This window comes from Eurosta solidaginis, chromosome 4, assembly GCF_040869045.1.
Source record: "Eurosta solidaginis isolate ZX-2024a chromosome 4, ASM4086904v1, whole genome shotgun sequence".
Classification (NCBI taxonomy): Eukaryota; Metazoa; Arthropoda; class Insecta; order Diptera; family Tephritidae; genus Eurosta; species Eurosta solidaginis.
In genome coordinates this window covers 206,598,366-206,616,220 of record NC_090322.1, presented here as the reverse complement: position 1 = coordinate 206,616,220, position 17,855 = coordinate 206,598,366, and the positions used below count along the sequence as shown (strand labels likewise).

At 34.5% G+C, this 17,855-nt stretch overlaps 2 protein-coding genes across 2 annotated transcripts in view; both read left to right on the top strand.

Moving 5' to 3' along the window:
- The first annotated feature begins 736 nt into the window (after positions 1-736).
- Positions 737-17,855, top strand: part of LOC137248763 (putative trypsin-6) — a 497,034-nt gene continuing 479,915 nt past the window's right edge. The window contains exons 1-3 of the mRNA XM_067779668.1: positions 737-1,005; positions 1,072-1,342; positions 4,856-5,155. Of these exons, the coding sequence (XP_067635769.1) occupies positions 737-1,005; positions 1,072-1,342; positions 4,856-5,155 (840 nt within the window). The remainder of the gene's footprint in view (positions 1,006-1,071; positions 1,343-4,855; positions 5,156-17,855) is intronic.
- On the top strand, positions 7,170-9,327 carry LOC137247774 (serine protease 1-like). Its single transcript, XM_067778726.1, has 3 exons — positions 7,170-7,531; positions 7,597-7,870; positions 8,965-9,327. The coding sequence occupies exons 1-3, from the start codon at positions 7,170-7,172 to the stop codon at positions 9,325-9,327; spliced, it is 999 nt and encodes a 332-aa protein (XP_067634827.1).

The following is a 17,855-nucleotide window of genomic DNA, read 5'->3' as shown; positions in this document are numbered from 1 at the left end:
TAGCCACTAGTTATGAGAGTGTTTTTGCCCGTTTTACCAGGGGTCACCGTTGGGCAGCCCCGCCTATACGCACTCTGCGCCCTTTTAGTATTGACATAGATGTGCAGACTTCGGAGGTACACTTTTTCTCAACATGCCTTGAGAAATATCCACACTGTAGGGGCATGATAATAGCGCCATGCTAGAACAACAGGATTTGTCGTGTATTTTTTTCTGTCTAGGGCTCAAGCAGCCATAAAGATATGAGTCATTATCCATTATTTTTCAATAACATTGCAAGTTTTACTGTATTCTCAATCGATACGTATGCAAATAAATCGTGCTAAAGCATATTATTATTGTCTCAGATTACAATTGTGATTTTATCCTAAAGGAAATTTCCATCCCGAAAAACCACAATTTCGCCTTAAAAAGTAATGGTATGGCAACGCTTCTGGTAAAACAATAAACATTATGAAACTTCAAAAATCCCCAAATACGTCAAACAATTTTGAGTGGAACTACCTTCTTTTTTGTATCATGGTTGGGATAACACTGCCTGGTACTAAATTTGCCTCGGGTTAACCTTTAAATGCAGTTCCTTACAGTGAATAAAAGATTTTTTTTCGAATGCCCTGTGTTTTCAAGCTAGAGCTGTCAAAACAGAAAATAAAATTAAAATAAAACGGCATCAACATTTTTCAACAAAAAAAATAATTTCTTATAAAAGCAAAACAAATTTTTTCGCATCAAAGATATGTGCAGCTTGAATAAATATTATCTTATGCTGCTGCTTTTATATTTCACATCATGCAATGATTCGCTTCAACGTTTCAAAACTCATCCGAGTGATTTTGTATTTCTCATCACTGGAGGTCATCGAATATGGGATATGCATAAATATACGCGTAGTATGGTTTCATTGCGCACGCGTACAGTCATGCGATATTTTGGTGATAATCATTATTGCGCAGGCGTCATAATTGGCAAACGTTGGATACTGACGGCAGCGCAATGTGCCATCTAGTAAGTGAACACACTTTATTGGCCGTTTGTTTTTGATTGTTCAAACTCTTTTCACTTTGCCGCTAGTCACACAAAGGTGCCGCGTCGTCCACGTTCCATATTAGTTGTAACTGGTACAAAAAATCGTATTGTAAAATCGAAATCTACGCGCATCATTGCTGTTGATCGTGTGGTGGTACATACAGGTTTTATTTTGAATGGCACTAATGATATAGCGGTACTTCATTTAAAAGAAGAAATTGAAATGGATAATAATACACAAATTATGGCGCTACCAACTAAACCACCACCGTATGGTGCACAGTGCACGGTGCTTGGCTGGGGAAGACTTTATCCGGTTAGTTTAATTTAATATCATAAGGAGTAAATATTCTTCTAGCACGGACCGAAAGTTAATGATGAAAATAATATCAAACGCGCAGAATATATATGTATTTACATAGTAAATAACTCTGTCTTTATTTCTAATTTTTCTGATTAGCTTATGCACTTTACATGTTGTACAGCAGCGAACATAAAAAAAGCAGTGGAATTTTTATACTCAGCTGAGCAGAGCTCACAGAGTATATTAATTTTGTTCGCATAACGGTAATCCGTAACGGCATAAACTAATCGAGGTAGATATAGATTATATATATCAGAATGATCTGGGCGAAAAAAGAAATTCATTTAGCCATGTCCGTCCGTCCGTCCGTAAACACGATAACTTGAGTAAATTTTGAGGTATCTTGATGAAATTTGGTACGTTAGTTCCTGGGCAGTCGTCTCAGATCGCTATTTAAAATGAACGAAATCGGACTATAACCACGCCCGCTTTCGATATCGAAAATTTCGAAAAACGCAAAAAGTGCGATAATTCATTACCAAAGACGGATAAAGCGATGAAACTTGGTAGGTGGGTTGACCTTAGAAGGTAATTTAAAAGTTTGCAAGCCGGCAGTCGTTGAAAATATCATGACGAAATTTGGCAAGAGCGTTACTCCTATTCCTATATGTGCGCTAAATAAAATTAGCAAAATCGGATGACGAACACGCCCACTTAAAAAAAAAAATTTTTTTTAAGTCAAATAACAACAAAAAATTGAATATCTTTACAGTATATAAGTAAATTATGTCAACATTCGACTCCAGTAATGATATGGTGCAACAAAATACAAAAATAAAAGAAAATTTCAAAATGGGCGTGGCTCCGCCCTTTTTCATTTAATTTCTCTAGAATACTTTTAATGCCATAAGTCGAACAAAAATTTACCAATCCTTGTGAAATTTGGTAAGGGCATAGCTCCTATGACGATAGCTGTTTTCTGTGAAAATGGGCGAAATAGGTTGAAGCCACGCCCAGTTTTTATACACAGTCGACCGTCTGTCCTTCCGCTCGGCAGTTAACACGATAACTTGAGCAAACATCGATATATCTTTACTAAACATAGTTCACGTACTTATCTGAACTCGATATCGAAAATTACGAAAAATTAAAAAAAATGCCATAATTCTATACTAAATATGAAAAAAGGGATGAAACATTGTAATTGGATTGGTTTATTGACGCAAAATATAACTTTAGAAAAAACTTTGTAAAATGGGTGTGACACCTACCATATTAAGTAGAAGCAAATGAAAAAGTTTTGCAGGGCGAAAGCAAAAGCCTTTGGAATCATGGCAGGAATACTGTTCGTGGTATTACATATATAAATAAATTAGTGGTACCCGACAGATGATGTTCTGGTCATCCTGGTCCACATTTGGTCGATATCTCGAAAACGCACACATATACAATTAAGGGTTACTTCCTTTTAAAACCTTCATTGGTACCTTTAATTTGATACCCATATCGTACAAACACATTACAGAGTCACCCTGGTCCACCTTTATGGGGATATCTCGAAAAGGCGTCCGTCCACCTATAGAACTATGGCCCACTCCTTCGTAAAATACTCTTTAATACCATCCATTTGATACACATGTTATATAAACACATTCCAGGGTTACGCGAGGTTCATTTTCCTACATGGTGATTTTCCCTTATTTTGTCTCCAAGGCTCTCGGCTGAGTATGTAATGTTCGGTTACACCCGAACTTAGCCTTCCTTACTTATTTTAAATCAAATTTTGTCGATTAAATTCTTTTTTATTTTCGATATTGTAAGAAAAAACTTGAAACTAAATATGTTTTCAAAAAGTATTCGAAAAAGCTTTGCGAGAAAAAATACAATTTAGAGGCCACTAAAATTTCGCTCTAATTTTTTACATTTCTTTCCGAAACGCTCAATTCCGAATTTTTTTCAAAAACGCCCGGTTTGTGTTTGAATTCAATGCATTTTGACATAAGCTGAGGCGTTAACGAAAAAAAATCTGAGATATGGCCTTTTTCCAACGAACTCTGAGATAGATCGTTTTTGAAAGAAGTTTTGAAAACGGGTCTTTTTGAAAAATATTCGCAGATAAGGCGTTTTCGAGCTGTGTGATTTTTTCCGCATACCAAAACAGATTTAGAAAACTAAAAAAAAAAAGTTCGAAAAGTTTTAGTTACAAAATTCAAAGAAGTTTTTTCCCAAAATTTCGAAAATAAAAAAGAATTTACTTGACCAAATAAGAAAAAAAATGTCTTTTGGTATTTTTCTGTTCGCAGATGTGCTTTAAGCCATTTGTGAGACCCAAAATATATCTTTTTATATTTCAAAAAATTTGCAATGTAACTTTTTATACTGTAGCGAAATTTTGGCTTTAATCGGAATTCGGATACAGTTCTGTTTCGGTTCCAGTTTCAGCTTTGGTTATTGGTTTAGTTTCGAACTGTAAGTTCGAGCTCTAGTGTAAAAATCCGTTTGAGGTCGATTTAAATTTCGATTCCGGTTTCATTTCTGGTTGCGATTTATTTTCAGTTTTGGTTTACGTACCCGGTCCGGGTTAAGTTCGAATTTCTGAAACGATATCAGTTTTGACTTCGTTGTTAGTTCTAGCTCGGATTTCGTTTCCGTTTAAGTTTTAGTTTAAATTTTGGTACCGCTATCGTTTTGGTTTTGGTTTTGGTGCGATTCCTCCGTTTCGGCTTTTGTACTCGTTCTTAATACGTTTTGTGTTCTTGCTTCGGCTTAAGTTCTAGTTTCAACTTTGCTTCGGTTCCGATTTCGTTTCCGTTCTTGTTCCGGTTTTGGTTACACTCTTTGCTGCAATTTTTCCTTCCTGTTCCAGTTTCCGATTTTGTTATGGTTGCGATTTCTCAGCTTCGGTTCTAGCTTTAGTTTCGATTTCGTTTCCGTTTAAGTTTCGATTTTAGTTCTTTTTAAAATTAAGTCTCAATTCATATTGCGGTTAAAGTACTCTTTCCGATTCGGGATTTCCGGTCTAATTCCGGGTTTGATTCTAGTTTCTTTTGCGACTTTTCATTCCTGTTCCAGTTTTGGTTTCGCTTGCAATTTTTCAGTTTCGGTTTTAGTTCTATTTCCGATTTCGTTTCCGCTCCAGTTTCGGTTTAATTACTGCTTTCGATTTCTTTAAGTTCTAGACCCGGTTTTGGATTATAATCTGGTTTCTGTGGAAAACTTTCGTTCCCGTTCTAGTTCCGAATTCGGTGCGCTTTTTAGTTTCAGGTTTTTGTTGTCATATTAATATAACATTTAAGTTTTAGTTCTAGTTCGGAATTCTTTTCGGTTCCAGTTCCAGTTTTGGTTTTAGTTAAAATAATATAAATAATAATGTATGTTTTACAGAAAAAGTAAAAGGGAAATTTTAAGAGATATTTTGTCAAACGCTTTCAATAAGAATTAAAACAGTTACGATTTCTGATTACTGTTAAAAAGCTCTCACATCAGTTAACCTTTATCATTGATTTTCTTCTCATATTAACTTAGGGCGGACCATATGCAGCGCTGGTGGCTCATGTCGAATTATTACTTTATACCCAGGAGCAATGCCAGAAACGTCATCCGCATTATACGCCTGGTGATCTTTGTGCGGGAGATAATGTTGATTTTGATCATGATCCATGTCGTGGTGATACAGGCGGACCACTTATGTGCAATGATAAATTGGTAGCGCTTGTTTCAAGAACTCTGGGCTGTGGAACCAATAAATATCCCAGTTTATATACGGATATCTATTATCATTTGCCATGGATAAAACGTGCCACGTCAGGGAAAGTGAGTTTATTTGTGAGTAGCAAAGTAACTATTTTATTGTTAATTAACTTTGAAATCATTTTTGACTGATTTAATTAATATGTACATATAAATGCATAAATATACAGTAGCGATCAAAAAAATATCACTGGTAGTTTTTATCCGTGATGCAATTACAAGGGGAGCGACGTTGGCAGCTTCTCTTTCTAATCGGCCATATTGAACTCCCACTCTAAAATTCAATTTGTCCCTTTACAAAACTACTTTTTTATTTAGAGGAAAACAGTTTTAGTAAAAATCATACAAATCGGTTTTCCTCCAGAAGTATGCAACGACATCACATTTTTTTATCCAATTCTATTTTGTGTTGATTTTTCTATCATTCCAATTCGTAGAAATTTGGATATTTTTTTTTGGTGGACAAGATCAAAGGGCCAGCCACATTCCAGACTTTTCAGCTCACACGTTATATTATAGTTTCCCATATCATGTCACGATCATCTTCTGATGGATTTTCTTCAACAAATTCTTTAGAAATTCATACACATATCCGAAGAGATCAAGGCCAATCTTTCCCTCCAATTTGGAGTATTCGTTTGCAACAAATTGGTGGACCTAAATACATGTTTTATTCCCACACAAGCAGATAAGCTAAGGCGGAAGAACTTTTGGTGCCACGGCAATGCGGACGGACAATCGATTCCAATTTTAAGGGATGGGCGAGCACACTACCTCTATACTACGGCGACGGGATTTGACCATACAGCTGGTGATATCAGCCTCTACAAATTAATATACTTTATGGGAGATCATAACTGAGTTGAGGTTGGCAGGTAGAGAAAGATTTGACCTTCTTGCTCCCAAAGTGCGTCAGGTATCACGAAACACAAAAATTCAATTTAAAACAATTCGTTACAATTTTTTTACGAATATCATACATTTTTATTTATTTGGCATTTAAAAAAAGAGGAAAATGACAAACCAAGACATTTTTTGATTGTGTTTTCTTTGGTTTGACATTTCCACAAAGTTCAAGAGAGTGATTTAAAATTAAAAAAAAAAAAAAAAAATCAAAAACCCATTATGGCCTCCGAGAAGAGAGAATGGTTTTATCTTCTTATAGTTTTATCATGATTGGCAGTACAAAATAAAAGAGAACCGTGAAAATTTGGCAGGAAATAATCTAGTGCCCAGGGATGGAACATATGTGAACGCGTGGTTTATCTATTGACGACGGTTTTAGGCATCTTCCTCCTTTCTAAGAATTAGTGACAAACATTGCTGTACGTTCAGCGGATTGGAGCTTTAAATTATATTTTATCGATTTCGTGAAGCTACTAACTCGTGTGCGGCTCCTCTATAACAATGCGTGGTAAAAGTCTAGTTGAGGGGTCGACTGCTAATACGAGATGTGTCAAAAGACGCGAATTGACCTCGACAACAATAATCCGAAGGCTGAAAAGAAAAATTGTATCTCTGTCCGGAGATATTTGCAGTTGAAGTTGGCGATTTTCATGTGGTTGTTGTAATTTTGGTGTACCCACAAAAATAATTGTTAACATAAGTGTTCTTTGCGGATATAGTTTCGGTCTCCAAACCGGTGTTTGACCCACCCGGGGTAATTTTTTATAAGCGCGGCCGAAGGCTGTCAATGCAGAAAGGTGTTCTGAGCAAAAATATTATTGATCACACCATCAGATTCGGAGCACTCAGGGGTAATTTTTCGGTTTTTCGTTAATATCTTTAGAAAGAGTTAAAATATTTATTTCCGCCTTCGGTTTATTAATACCGATGTCAAGACGCGTCGTTTGACACCTCTCTCGTTATTTTTGGTAGTGAATTAGAAGTCGAACCCTCAACTGGACTTTTACTCAACACGTCTCGTATGCGTCGAACCTCCTTGAAATATTTTCTACATTTCGTACATGCTGTCACTCCCTTCAATTCCATATTTACAAGAAATTTGTATATTTATATATAAAACAAGTAAAACCAAATCAATATATAAAAATCAAATTTTATAATATTAATAGAAATATTTTACTTAATGGCGCCTTCAGCACAGCAGTTATCTAAAACTATTTGCAAATTAATTATACTCCTCGTATTAACAAAATACGTTCGATGTAACAGCAAAATCAAGAAAAAAGATTCAGATGTAAGGATTTTAGGCAAATCACATGATCATCGCGAAGATTTTCGTTATCCACTGCCAGAAATTACAGTTGACAAGAGCGATTTTACAATGCTCGTCGCTGGCGGTTATCGCCCCTCGAGGATAGTACTTTCCAAATATATTGTCTCCATACGTACCTCAAGAGCGACCTTTTACTTTGGCGATAATCATTTTTGTGTTGGTGTCATCATATCAGAACAATTGGTGCTTACAGCGGCGCATTGCGTGGTTGAGTGAGTAATAATTTCTAATTTAGATACATCAGCATTGTTGTAGCTTATGCTTTGAAATATTTTAGTCGGCGCAGAATCGTCACCCGCCCGCATCGTTTGCTCGTAGTTGCTGGTGCACCCAATCGTTTACTGAAAACTTACCGAACTGTGGAACGTAAGGTCATTGCTGTTATACCACATGATAAATATGTGCGTAAAGGCTTACATGATATTGCTATATTGCGTCTGAAGACACGACTGCCTGATGATAATCAAAATATTAAAATAATTTCATTGATTGATGAAATACCAAAAGCCGGCACCAATTGTCAATTGGTTGGTTGGGGTCAAATATTTTTTGTAAGTTGGTCCACAAAATAATGCCTACCAATGCAGCTGGATGTTGTCAGTCATTCGTTGTCTAATCTTGAATTCGCCTCTTTGTGTAGTGGTGATATCAGGGCTGTTATAGGGAACAGGAACGGACTTAAGGTCTTCAGATTAAAGAAACTTATGTGAAGGCCTTAGAGTATATCAGTTCAAACGACCAAACTCAACCCTGGACAAGTTCTTCGGAGTCATAGCGAGCAAAGACCGAAAAACTTTCGGGTAGTTTTGGCAAAAATTAGACGGTGAAGCATGAAGTGTCTATGAATCCACCGCATCATTCTCCATGCAGCTGTAAAAAAAGTGGTTTTCCAGGATGTTCAGACGTTACGCATGAACTTCATTTTGACAATGACCCTTCAAACACAAATCATCATTGATAAATGAGCCATGGTAAAACCAATAAGTTAAGAAGAATACTTGCTATCTTCTTCCGGTCAAAAGGGTCTCCCTACCTAGAAGTTGTGTTCGCGCAGCGTTTGCTTAGCAACTTGAGGTCCATCTATAGAGCAGCAGAGCACAGGTGGCGAGAGATACCCATTATTCCCTACAGCCATTTATATACAGTTTGCTTAAAACCATACGCGCTAGGAGGTCCGCATAGCAGTTGCCAGGTATGTTTCTATGTCCCGAGGCTTAGCTGATATTTATATCAAAGTTTAGTTCAAAGCAACCTCAAGCGAGGTCAGGCATCTCCATAGCACTGCCAATTGCATCACAGTTGCATTCCATCCATAGCATCTTTAATTGTGGGAACCTACGTTTGGAAGAGGTTTTGATCGAGCAAGTTACAGATTTGTAAATCACCTTTCGACCAAATGTCCAACACAAATAATGGAGAAGACACACGATATGATAATACAATACACCCTTAGCTTAAATCTCTTCGGAGGTAGCTAACAATGAGATCAGCAACTATAATATTTGGTTTAAGTGAAATCGACAACAAGACATATGCACATAGTTTCAGCCGTGTTATCTCAATTGGCATCTGCATTCCTGAAAATATGTTAAGCTTAATAAAATTTCTGATTAATTGATTTCTTACTTACCTCTCTCTCGCATAGCGTGGCCCATATACGGCTGTGGCTGTACAAGCAAATCTTACTGTTATATCAGGGGAAGATTGCAAACGATTTTATACGCATAAATATGATGAATCACTGATTTGTGCTGGTCATGCGACCGAATGGGATATTGACGCATGTCGCGGTGACTCGGGTGGTCCATTAATATGCAATGGTGTAGTAGCTGGAATTGTTTCGTGGAGTTCACACTGTGGCGAAAAGGGAAAACCCACGATTTTTACGAGCATCTATCATCATCGTATTTGGATAAATTTTGCAAGTGAAGGAAGCTCTTTAAATGATATAAGTTTCATAAATTTGTTATTATTTGTACTTGTCACTGATTGGGTTGTTGTTAATTGATATGGTGATATGTATAACTGCATTAAAGAGGTGATAATATATTATATATATTATTTGTAATTGCTGTTTTTATGTACAGCTCCCTTTTTCGCTCTTATTTGGAATCCAAATCTATAAATAAAGTTTTGGTTGTAAAGAAGGGCATTCGTGCTATTAGCGAGCTTTGGGCATTATTAGTCGTTGTGCTTTTGTTTAGCTATATTTTATTTAAATAATTTGTTAAAAATAAACGATTGTGAGCACACAAAGGAAACTATTTGTACTATGGCACTATTATGAATATTTGCCTAGAACTAACACTGCATTACCGGCAATTGCTAACATTCGCCAGATCGCAGCGTAAGCGCATGTAATTTTGTAGATGTTTGATTGATAGAACAGCTGATTTCTGTTAATATTTGATATGAAACTTTTATATTTGCTGCGCAAGGTGCGCACGGGTCCGGCTAGTTGTGGATTATTATTCGTATTTGGTATACAATTAGTTGATTTCCTGTTGAGGAAAGGTGACTTAAGGCCCAAATTATAACATCATCGGATCGAAGCATTCTGCGTGAGGTGATGGGCGTAAAACGATATTTTTCAAATTTATTTTGTAAGATTAAACTTTTTTCTCATCCTCGAATAATTTTTTTGAAATCAATTTCCAATACGTAGAAGTATTAGAATATTATGAACTAATTGCCAGTGAACATGTGTACACTATTACATATTCACGCCCTCACATGCGAGTTTTTAAACCGTAAACAATGACAATAGCGAAAAGCCGCAAAACAACACCAAACATTTGTCGCAACAATTGACCAATAACCAAAATGATTAAATGGATATGCGACATTTCAGTGTATTCATTGAGCCTACAAAAGAAATAGCAAAAACAACACCACCCGCTTATAAAAAAAGTCGTATCAATAAACTACATCAATTAGATTCTGGTATCCTATTACGAATTGTGGTTTCCTGTTAGCATACATACATACATATTGTAGGTACACATGTGTATCTTTGTTGGTGTGTCATTAGATGTATGTAGCAATGCTTTGGGGTTAACTAACATTGTTTGTTACGTATACGCCATGTAGCCCCAGGTAAGTAAGGTATATCGTTAGCTTAATGCGAAAATGTGCTAAGTCACTTTTTTTTGAAAAATTTTATTTTAATGCAGTTTTAAAACTGAATTCAAAATACATCGATCACAAAAAAAAAATATTTAAATTTTTCATTTTTACGTGCTGTGGGCAATGATGTGTAAATGTGCTAAGTCGTGAGTTGTTAAAAAAAATGTGCTAAGTCAAACTTTCAATAATATCAATCGGAATTGCTCGTCATTTCTTTGTGCGCGCATTTTATTTATTTATTTAATTCATTCAGTCTAAAAGTACATGCTTCGTTGTTGTTGTTATATTAACGATAAAGGCACTCCGCGAAGGATTTGGGGAGTGTTACCGATGTTGATGACCCTTTGTCGGATATAGATCCGGTACGTTCCGGTAACAAAGCACTATTAAGGTACTACTAGCTCGACCATCTCGGGAACGATTTATATGACCACATTAAACCTTCTAGGCCTTCCCGCCCTCCCCACCCTCTAGTTCCATGAGGAACTTGGAGTCGCCAGAGCTTCGGCTGTCAATGAAATAAGATTCGCCACGGTTAGGTGAGTTGACAATTGGGCTGGAGAAGCTATATATTGTGCTGGCAACCCCTTGAGAGGGTTGCGAACACAACCCCTTGAAATTGGATTTACCCAATTGAGACATGCTTTTGGTGTTGCTTTGCGCTGACTATAATCTATTATGCCGAAGATCACGCAGTGGAATATATGGAATGAACAAAGTAGATAAATCAGAGCAATTCGTGCTAAAGTTTATTACATTATAGGCAAGCATGAGTGAGATTAAAGGTTTTTCTATCATGCAAAGCCTGAAGAGCCAGCAATTTGTGACTGCTGTTATACGATGGGAAGCCGTCTGGGCAGTGAAGCATGCGTAAAGGAATTTTGTAAACGTTTTTGGAACTTTCTCAATTTTATAGGAGTTAGATTCATAGAAAGGATTCCATATTATTGAGCAATATTCAATACCACTTCTGACCAAATATATATAAAGTGCTTTCAACGTTATAGGGTTCTTAAAGTCACTGGTGTTACGTCTACTGAACCCAACCATTGCAACAAATTAAAAAAAAAACGAAATCAATGTGACTAGAAAAAGAGAGTTTCGCGTCAAAAATTACACCCAAGTCTTTACTCTTTTGACAACGGTTAAGAGATTTAGCATTTAGTTTGTAGATAAAGTATGTGGCAGTTGGCTTTATGGAATAAGACACAACACAGCATTTGTTTGAATTTAAAAATAAGTTATTGTCTGCGCACCATCCGTCAAAAGAGTCCAGATCAGAACCGTTAGAAATGAAATAAACAAGAAGAAGGATTTTAGGCCGAGCTTCTCTTCCAATTTATCTCTTGCTCCGTTTTTTTAATTTGTCCTACAAATTGGCGGGACGGGACCTACTTGCACGGGGCGGGACCAGGGCACTCGGTGTGGTAAGCGGAACACGCTACCATCACACCACGGTGGCCGCTAATAGTTAGAAATAGTTTGCCAAATAAATAGTATTTTTTGTGAAATATATAGTTTTAGTGTTATATTTCAATCATTAAAGGGCGGAGTGATGGTGAAACATATTGAGTAAAAAGAGCTAAGTCAGGAGAAAAAATTTGTTTTGAGTGAGGAAATTGTGCTAAGTCATAAAATAGCTGCTGGGTTAGCATAAGTGATTTTTATTTCTCTTTTTCAAAGATTCTACACTCAAAAGTATTGCAACTAAGGTATCCTTATTCACAGTTTTGAAAAAGAAAGGTTATTTCAAAAATTATTCAGTTTTTTTCTTCTTCTGTAAAATTCGTAAAAAGTGACTTAGGACATTTTCACACTAAGCTAACGATATGCTTAACTCACACAATGATGGATGCGAGTTATATATTATCGTTGTTGTAAGCCGCTCTCACATTATTAGATTTAATTTCATTTCGTACCTTTCTTATATTTAAAGCTTTAGTTTAAGATAACGTGATTGTTAAAAATTACTCTTAAGTTGACAGCTTGAAGAGCAAGTAAAGAATACTAAATTAAATCAAGTGGAATTTAAACAAAAGGTCTTCAGAGTTTTCTTTATGCATAAAAAATATTAGTGGCGACGAGGATGGGATACGCATAGTATTTATATCGTATCCAGTGAGCGAACATTTCGCGTGTAACACAAATACTTTTCGTATAAGAAAAGAAAATTAAATACTAAGTAAACTTTTTCTTAATAAGTTCCAATTACAACAAATAAACATTATATTAAAATTAACTTTTGCGGCTGTGGTGTTCGTTTAAAAACTGATCAAAAAAAAAAAAATAAAATAAGATTAGAATGTACATAGTATGTGAGTGAGATCCAGTTTTCAAAATAAAATTATAAGAAAAACAAATTAAAAACTTAATTGATTTGAACAATTAAATGGTGAAATAAAAATAAGAGAAAAAATTACATATTTTTTTTTACTATCCCGTTAACATTTTTTTCATTATACCGTTTATTACAAAAATTACAAAAAATTCCACTCTGAGAACAAAATTAATTGAGAGATAATGCATTTTTCATACGATCAAAAACAAATGGAATCGAAACCAACATTTTAACGCAATGACAGTGCAGCACAAGAACTACAAAAATTATATATAGTATAAGTGTTCTCGTTCAAATTTAAGTGATACGCACTAAAAGACAAAAAAAAAAAAATAATAATAATGAAACAAAGTGAGTGAAAGAACTTATTACATACATCTTTGTAAACTTACACAAAAAAAGAGAAAAACAGCAACAAACACACATTTCTGAATTCTCAATTACTCAATAACATAGTAAAAACTAGAGTAATACGATTGCTACAACATCAACATTTATTGAACAATTGGGTGCTGCTTAATAAGACGACTACGATTTTATAACAACACTATGGCCCTAATATTATCCGAAAGCTTGCGCGAGGCAAAAAGCTTACCAGCATTTACTGGAACTAGTGAGTATAGTTTAAGCAATTATTTGAGAGACGTTCGTACTGTGTTGCAGTTGACACCTGCTGAACATCTAGTTACGCTACAACTTATATTGAGCAATAGGATTCAAGGTAAAGCTTTAAGAGCAGTGGAAACTCTAGTCAACCCAAGTTGGGAGCAGTTATTAAATAAGCTTATAGCAGAGTTTGCAGTAAAGAGAACTTATTTTAATTTAAGAAGCGATGCAATGAACGTTGATGCTAAGAGCATTGAAGAATTACACCATAAGTTAAGAGAAATATTAAGCCAAATGAATATTAAATATAGTTTAGAACCTGATAAGTTGTATACTCCCGACAATAATGAAAAGATGATATTTGATATTTATGTAAACTTTTTGCCTCTTCATATTAAATCTTTATTATTACAAAATCACATAAACTCAATAAATACTGCGTATACATATTACATAGAAAATAATATACTAAAAGACATAATATTAGTGAATAGAAGACAAGTGCATAATTTTCCGTATAACAATTTGCAAAACAATTTCCATTTTCCAAATGAAAGTAAATCATTTAATAATAATAATTTTACTATGAATAAGTCTCAAAATAGAAATAATTTTGCAAGTGGGAATACAAATTTTAGAAGAAATTTTCAAAATTCAAATAATCGTAATAGCAACAGTTTTCGCAATTATGATTATCAATATAACAACAGGAATAGAGGAAATAACTATGTTCAGAATAATATAAATAATAGCGAAAACTACAGGTCTCCCCTTCTAAGAGGCCATCCAGATAGTTATAATGGAAATAATAATAATTTACAAAATCCAAATATGGATCTACAGCAAAATCAGAAAATAAGTTTTAATGATGTCCCATATCATGAACCAATGGATATTGGAGCTATTAATGCCACCCAAAATTTTCATTTACCGCCTCTGGAACCACATTACCCATAATAATAGCCGTGTTTTTTAACACGCGCGTATACGTTTCGTTTGCGCGTGTTAAAAAACGCCTATCTTCGCTTAGATAATGCTTATGAGACCCATCTAGCGGCTGTGGTTAAACAACTAGCTACAGCAACAGGGTGTACCGAAAAGCGGAGACGCAACGCTCTGATGGCCATAGGGTATAACATATAGCTGAATCAGTTGCGATGAATTGTGGACACACATAGAATACATAGAATTAGTGTAGAGGGTGAAACAAAGACACATATTTCAGTTACATCTGAGTATAATGCGTATTGAAATTTAGTAGGACAAAATTTATGCGCAGCAATTTCAGAGGTGTATTTATAGTTTGTCGACGAGCAGTCAATATAAAGTTTAAGCGTAAACGGATATACGCGTGTTAAAAAACACGGCTAATTTTAACAATAAATAACATAAAAACTAGGTGCCTTGTAGATAGTGGGGCTGCTACAACGCTAGGAAGTTACGTTTTTTTCTCTAATATAGGCGTAAAAAGAAATCTGAAAAAACCCATCTTATTAAATACCCTAATAGGAAATAATATTATAACAGAAGAAGTAATTGTAAATGTGCCAAGTGAGTTTAATGCAAAAGACGAAACAATGTCTGTTAAATTAACCCACTTTATTGATAAGTCATTTGATTGCATATTAGGCATCAATGTTTTATACCCGATGGGCTCAATAATTAATTTCAAAACCAAAATAATGACAGTTAATAATTATGATATTCCGCTTTTTAATCCTACTTTTAATCCTGCGTATGAGGAAATCAACTACTTAGAAAAGGCTGAAGTTGCAGAATTTAGAAATCTATTTCCTCCCGATTTGAATGAAGAAGAACATAAAATTTTTAAAAAATTCCTTTATAAAAATAAAAAACATTTTACATTGAAGGCTTAAATTTGACTACAACCGATTGTGTGAAACACCAAATAATTACTACATCACATAAGCCTATATACTGCAAAAATTATAGGCACCCTCAAATTTTAGAAAACGAAATAAATCGTCAAATAAACGAAATGCTAAGAGAAAATATAATCAGACATAGCAAGTCGCCGTATAATTCACCCTTGTGGATTGTTGAAAAAAAATCAATTTCTCTAAGCGAGAAAAAATGGCGTTTAGTCATTGATTTTAGAAAGTTGAACGAAATCACGGTAGACGATAAGTTTCCACTTCCGAATATTGAAGCATTATTCGACAAGTTGGGTAGAGCGCAATACTTTTCATCATTAGACCTTGCAAAAGGTTTTCATCAGATACTAATGGATGAAAGTGATATAGAAAAGACAGCCTTTTCAACATCTCAAGGGCATTTTGAATTTATAAGAATGCCGTTTGGCCTAAAAAACGCACCATCTACGTTTCAGAGGATGATGAACTGCGTATTGTCCGATTTTATTAACAATATTTGTATCATTTATATGGACGACATATTAGTTTTTTCAACTTCTCTTACTGAGCACATGGAAAGTTTGCAAAAAATATTCACAAGACTCGATAATTATAATTTGAAAGTGCAAATAGATAAGTGTAAATTCTTATCAAAAGAAACCCATTTCTTGGGTCACATCATAACCAATAAAGGCATAAAGCCAAACCCAGATAAAATTAATGTAATACAAAATTTACAACTTCCGAAAACAGTGAAAGATATAAAATCCTTTTTAGGCTTGACCGGATACTACCGGAAATTTATAAAAAATTATTCTCTCATAGCCAGCCCTATAATAAAGTATTTGAAAAAAGACTCAAAAATAAATCTTCATGATCAGCTTTACATAGAATCATTTCAAAAATTAAAAAATATTTTAACGAACCCGCCCCTGCTTAGTTATCCAGACTTCAAGAAAAAGTTTATTTTAACTACTGATGCCAGCAATGTAGCCATAGGAGCTGTTCTGAGTCAAGAGGGTAAGCCAGTGTGTTATGCTAGCCGAACCCTTAATGGACATGAAAAAAACTACTCAACCCTGGAAAAGGAATTGCTGGCAATAGTATGGTCTATAAAATACTTTCGTCCGTACCTTTACGGGAGAAAGTTTTTAGTACAAACTGATCACCAACCATTGAAATGGTTGTACTCGATGAAAGACCCTAACTCAAGAATAATTCGATGGAAGATACTACTGGACGAGTTTCAGTTTGATATTGAATTTCTTAAGGGTAAAGAGAATAAAGTGGCCGACTATTTAAGTCGAGTTCCACTTTATCAAAATTCGGTAAATAGGATTCAGTGTGAGAAAGAAAACCTAGGTAATAAATTTCATATCTCGGACAGGATATTAAATAAATATAGAACTCAAATAAGGATAGTAAAAAATAAAAACAGAGAAACTGATTTACTATTCAGAAAATATAAAATAATTTATGTCGCAGAAAATGATTTGAACAGTTCGCATTATTTGAATGATTTATTTAGACGAGAAATTAAGAAAGGCACTATTGGCATATTTTCCGAGCTTCCAGATGATAAGTATGAGCAAATAGAGAAAAAGCTATTTGAACTTTTTTCCGTTAACGCTAGTTTAAAATTTATTAAATGTACAAAAATAGCCACTGATATAGAATCTGAGGAGGCTTTCCTGAATATTATTGATGATACTCACGTAAAAGGAAACCATAGGGGTATTCATGAAAATTATGACCAATTAAAAGAATTGTATTTTAATCCTAAATTGTTCAAGTATGTAAATAAATACTGCAATAATTGTAGAACATGTATTGAAAATAAATACGATAGAAACCCAATTAAAAAAAAATTTGAAAACACGTATACTCCCGGGAAGCCAAACGAAGTGGTACACTTAGATATATTTCATATTCATAAAGCTTATTTTCTTACTACAATAGATAAATTTACTAAGCTGGGATCGGCCCATAAATTAACAGATAAAAATATGATAACAATTAAATTGAAATTAGAGGAAAGAATTGCACATTTAGGTAAACCATGTAAATTAATAATGGATAATGAATTCAATAATGCTTTAATTAAATTATTCTGTCAAGAAAATAACATTGATACGCATTTTACGACGCCGCATTCTCATACGGGTAATTCCGATATTGAGCGATTACACTCCACACTTCTCGAGCATATCCGAATCTTGAAAAACTCAGATAATATTGAAAACGTAGAGGAACTTGTTTTGAAAGCAATTACCTTTTATAATAATTCGATACATCGAACAACAAATTTAAAACCAATCGATTTTATAAACAAGCTAGATATAAATTGCGAAGAAATAAAAAATAGAGCTGAATTAAATAAACAAAAAGCTATTAACAAGGCAAATTTTAACAGAGAAAATATATCATTAGAATTAACCAACCCTAATTTATATACAAAAAATCCTACTGCTGTTAGGCAAAAAACAGCCAAACGCTTCAATAGGTATCATTTTAGTAATCCAAACAAAGTTGATGTTGCTCAGTTTCGAAGACCACTAAAATCTATATCTATATAAAAAAAAAAAATATTAA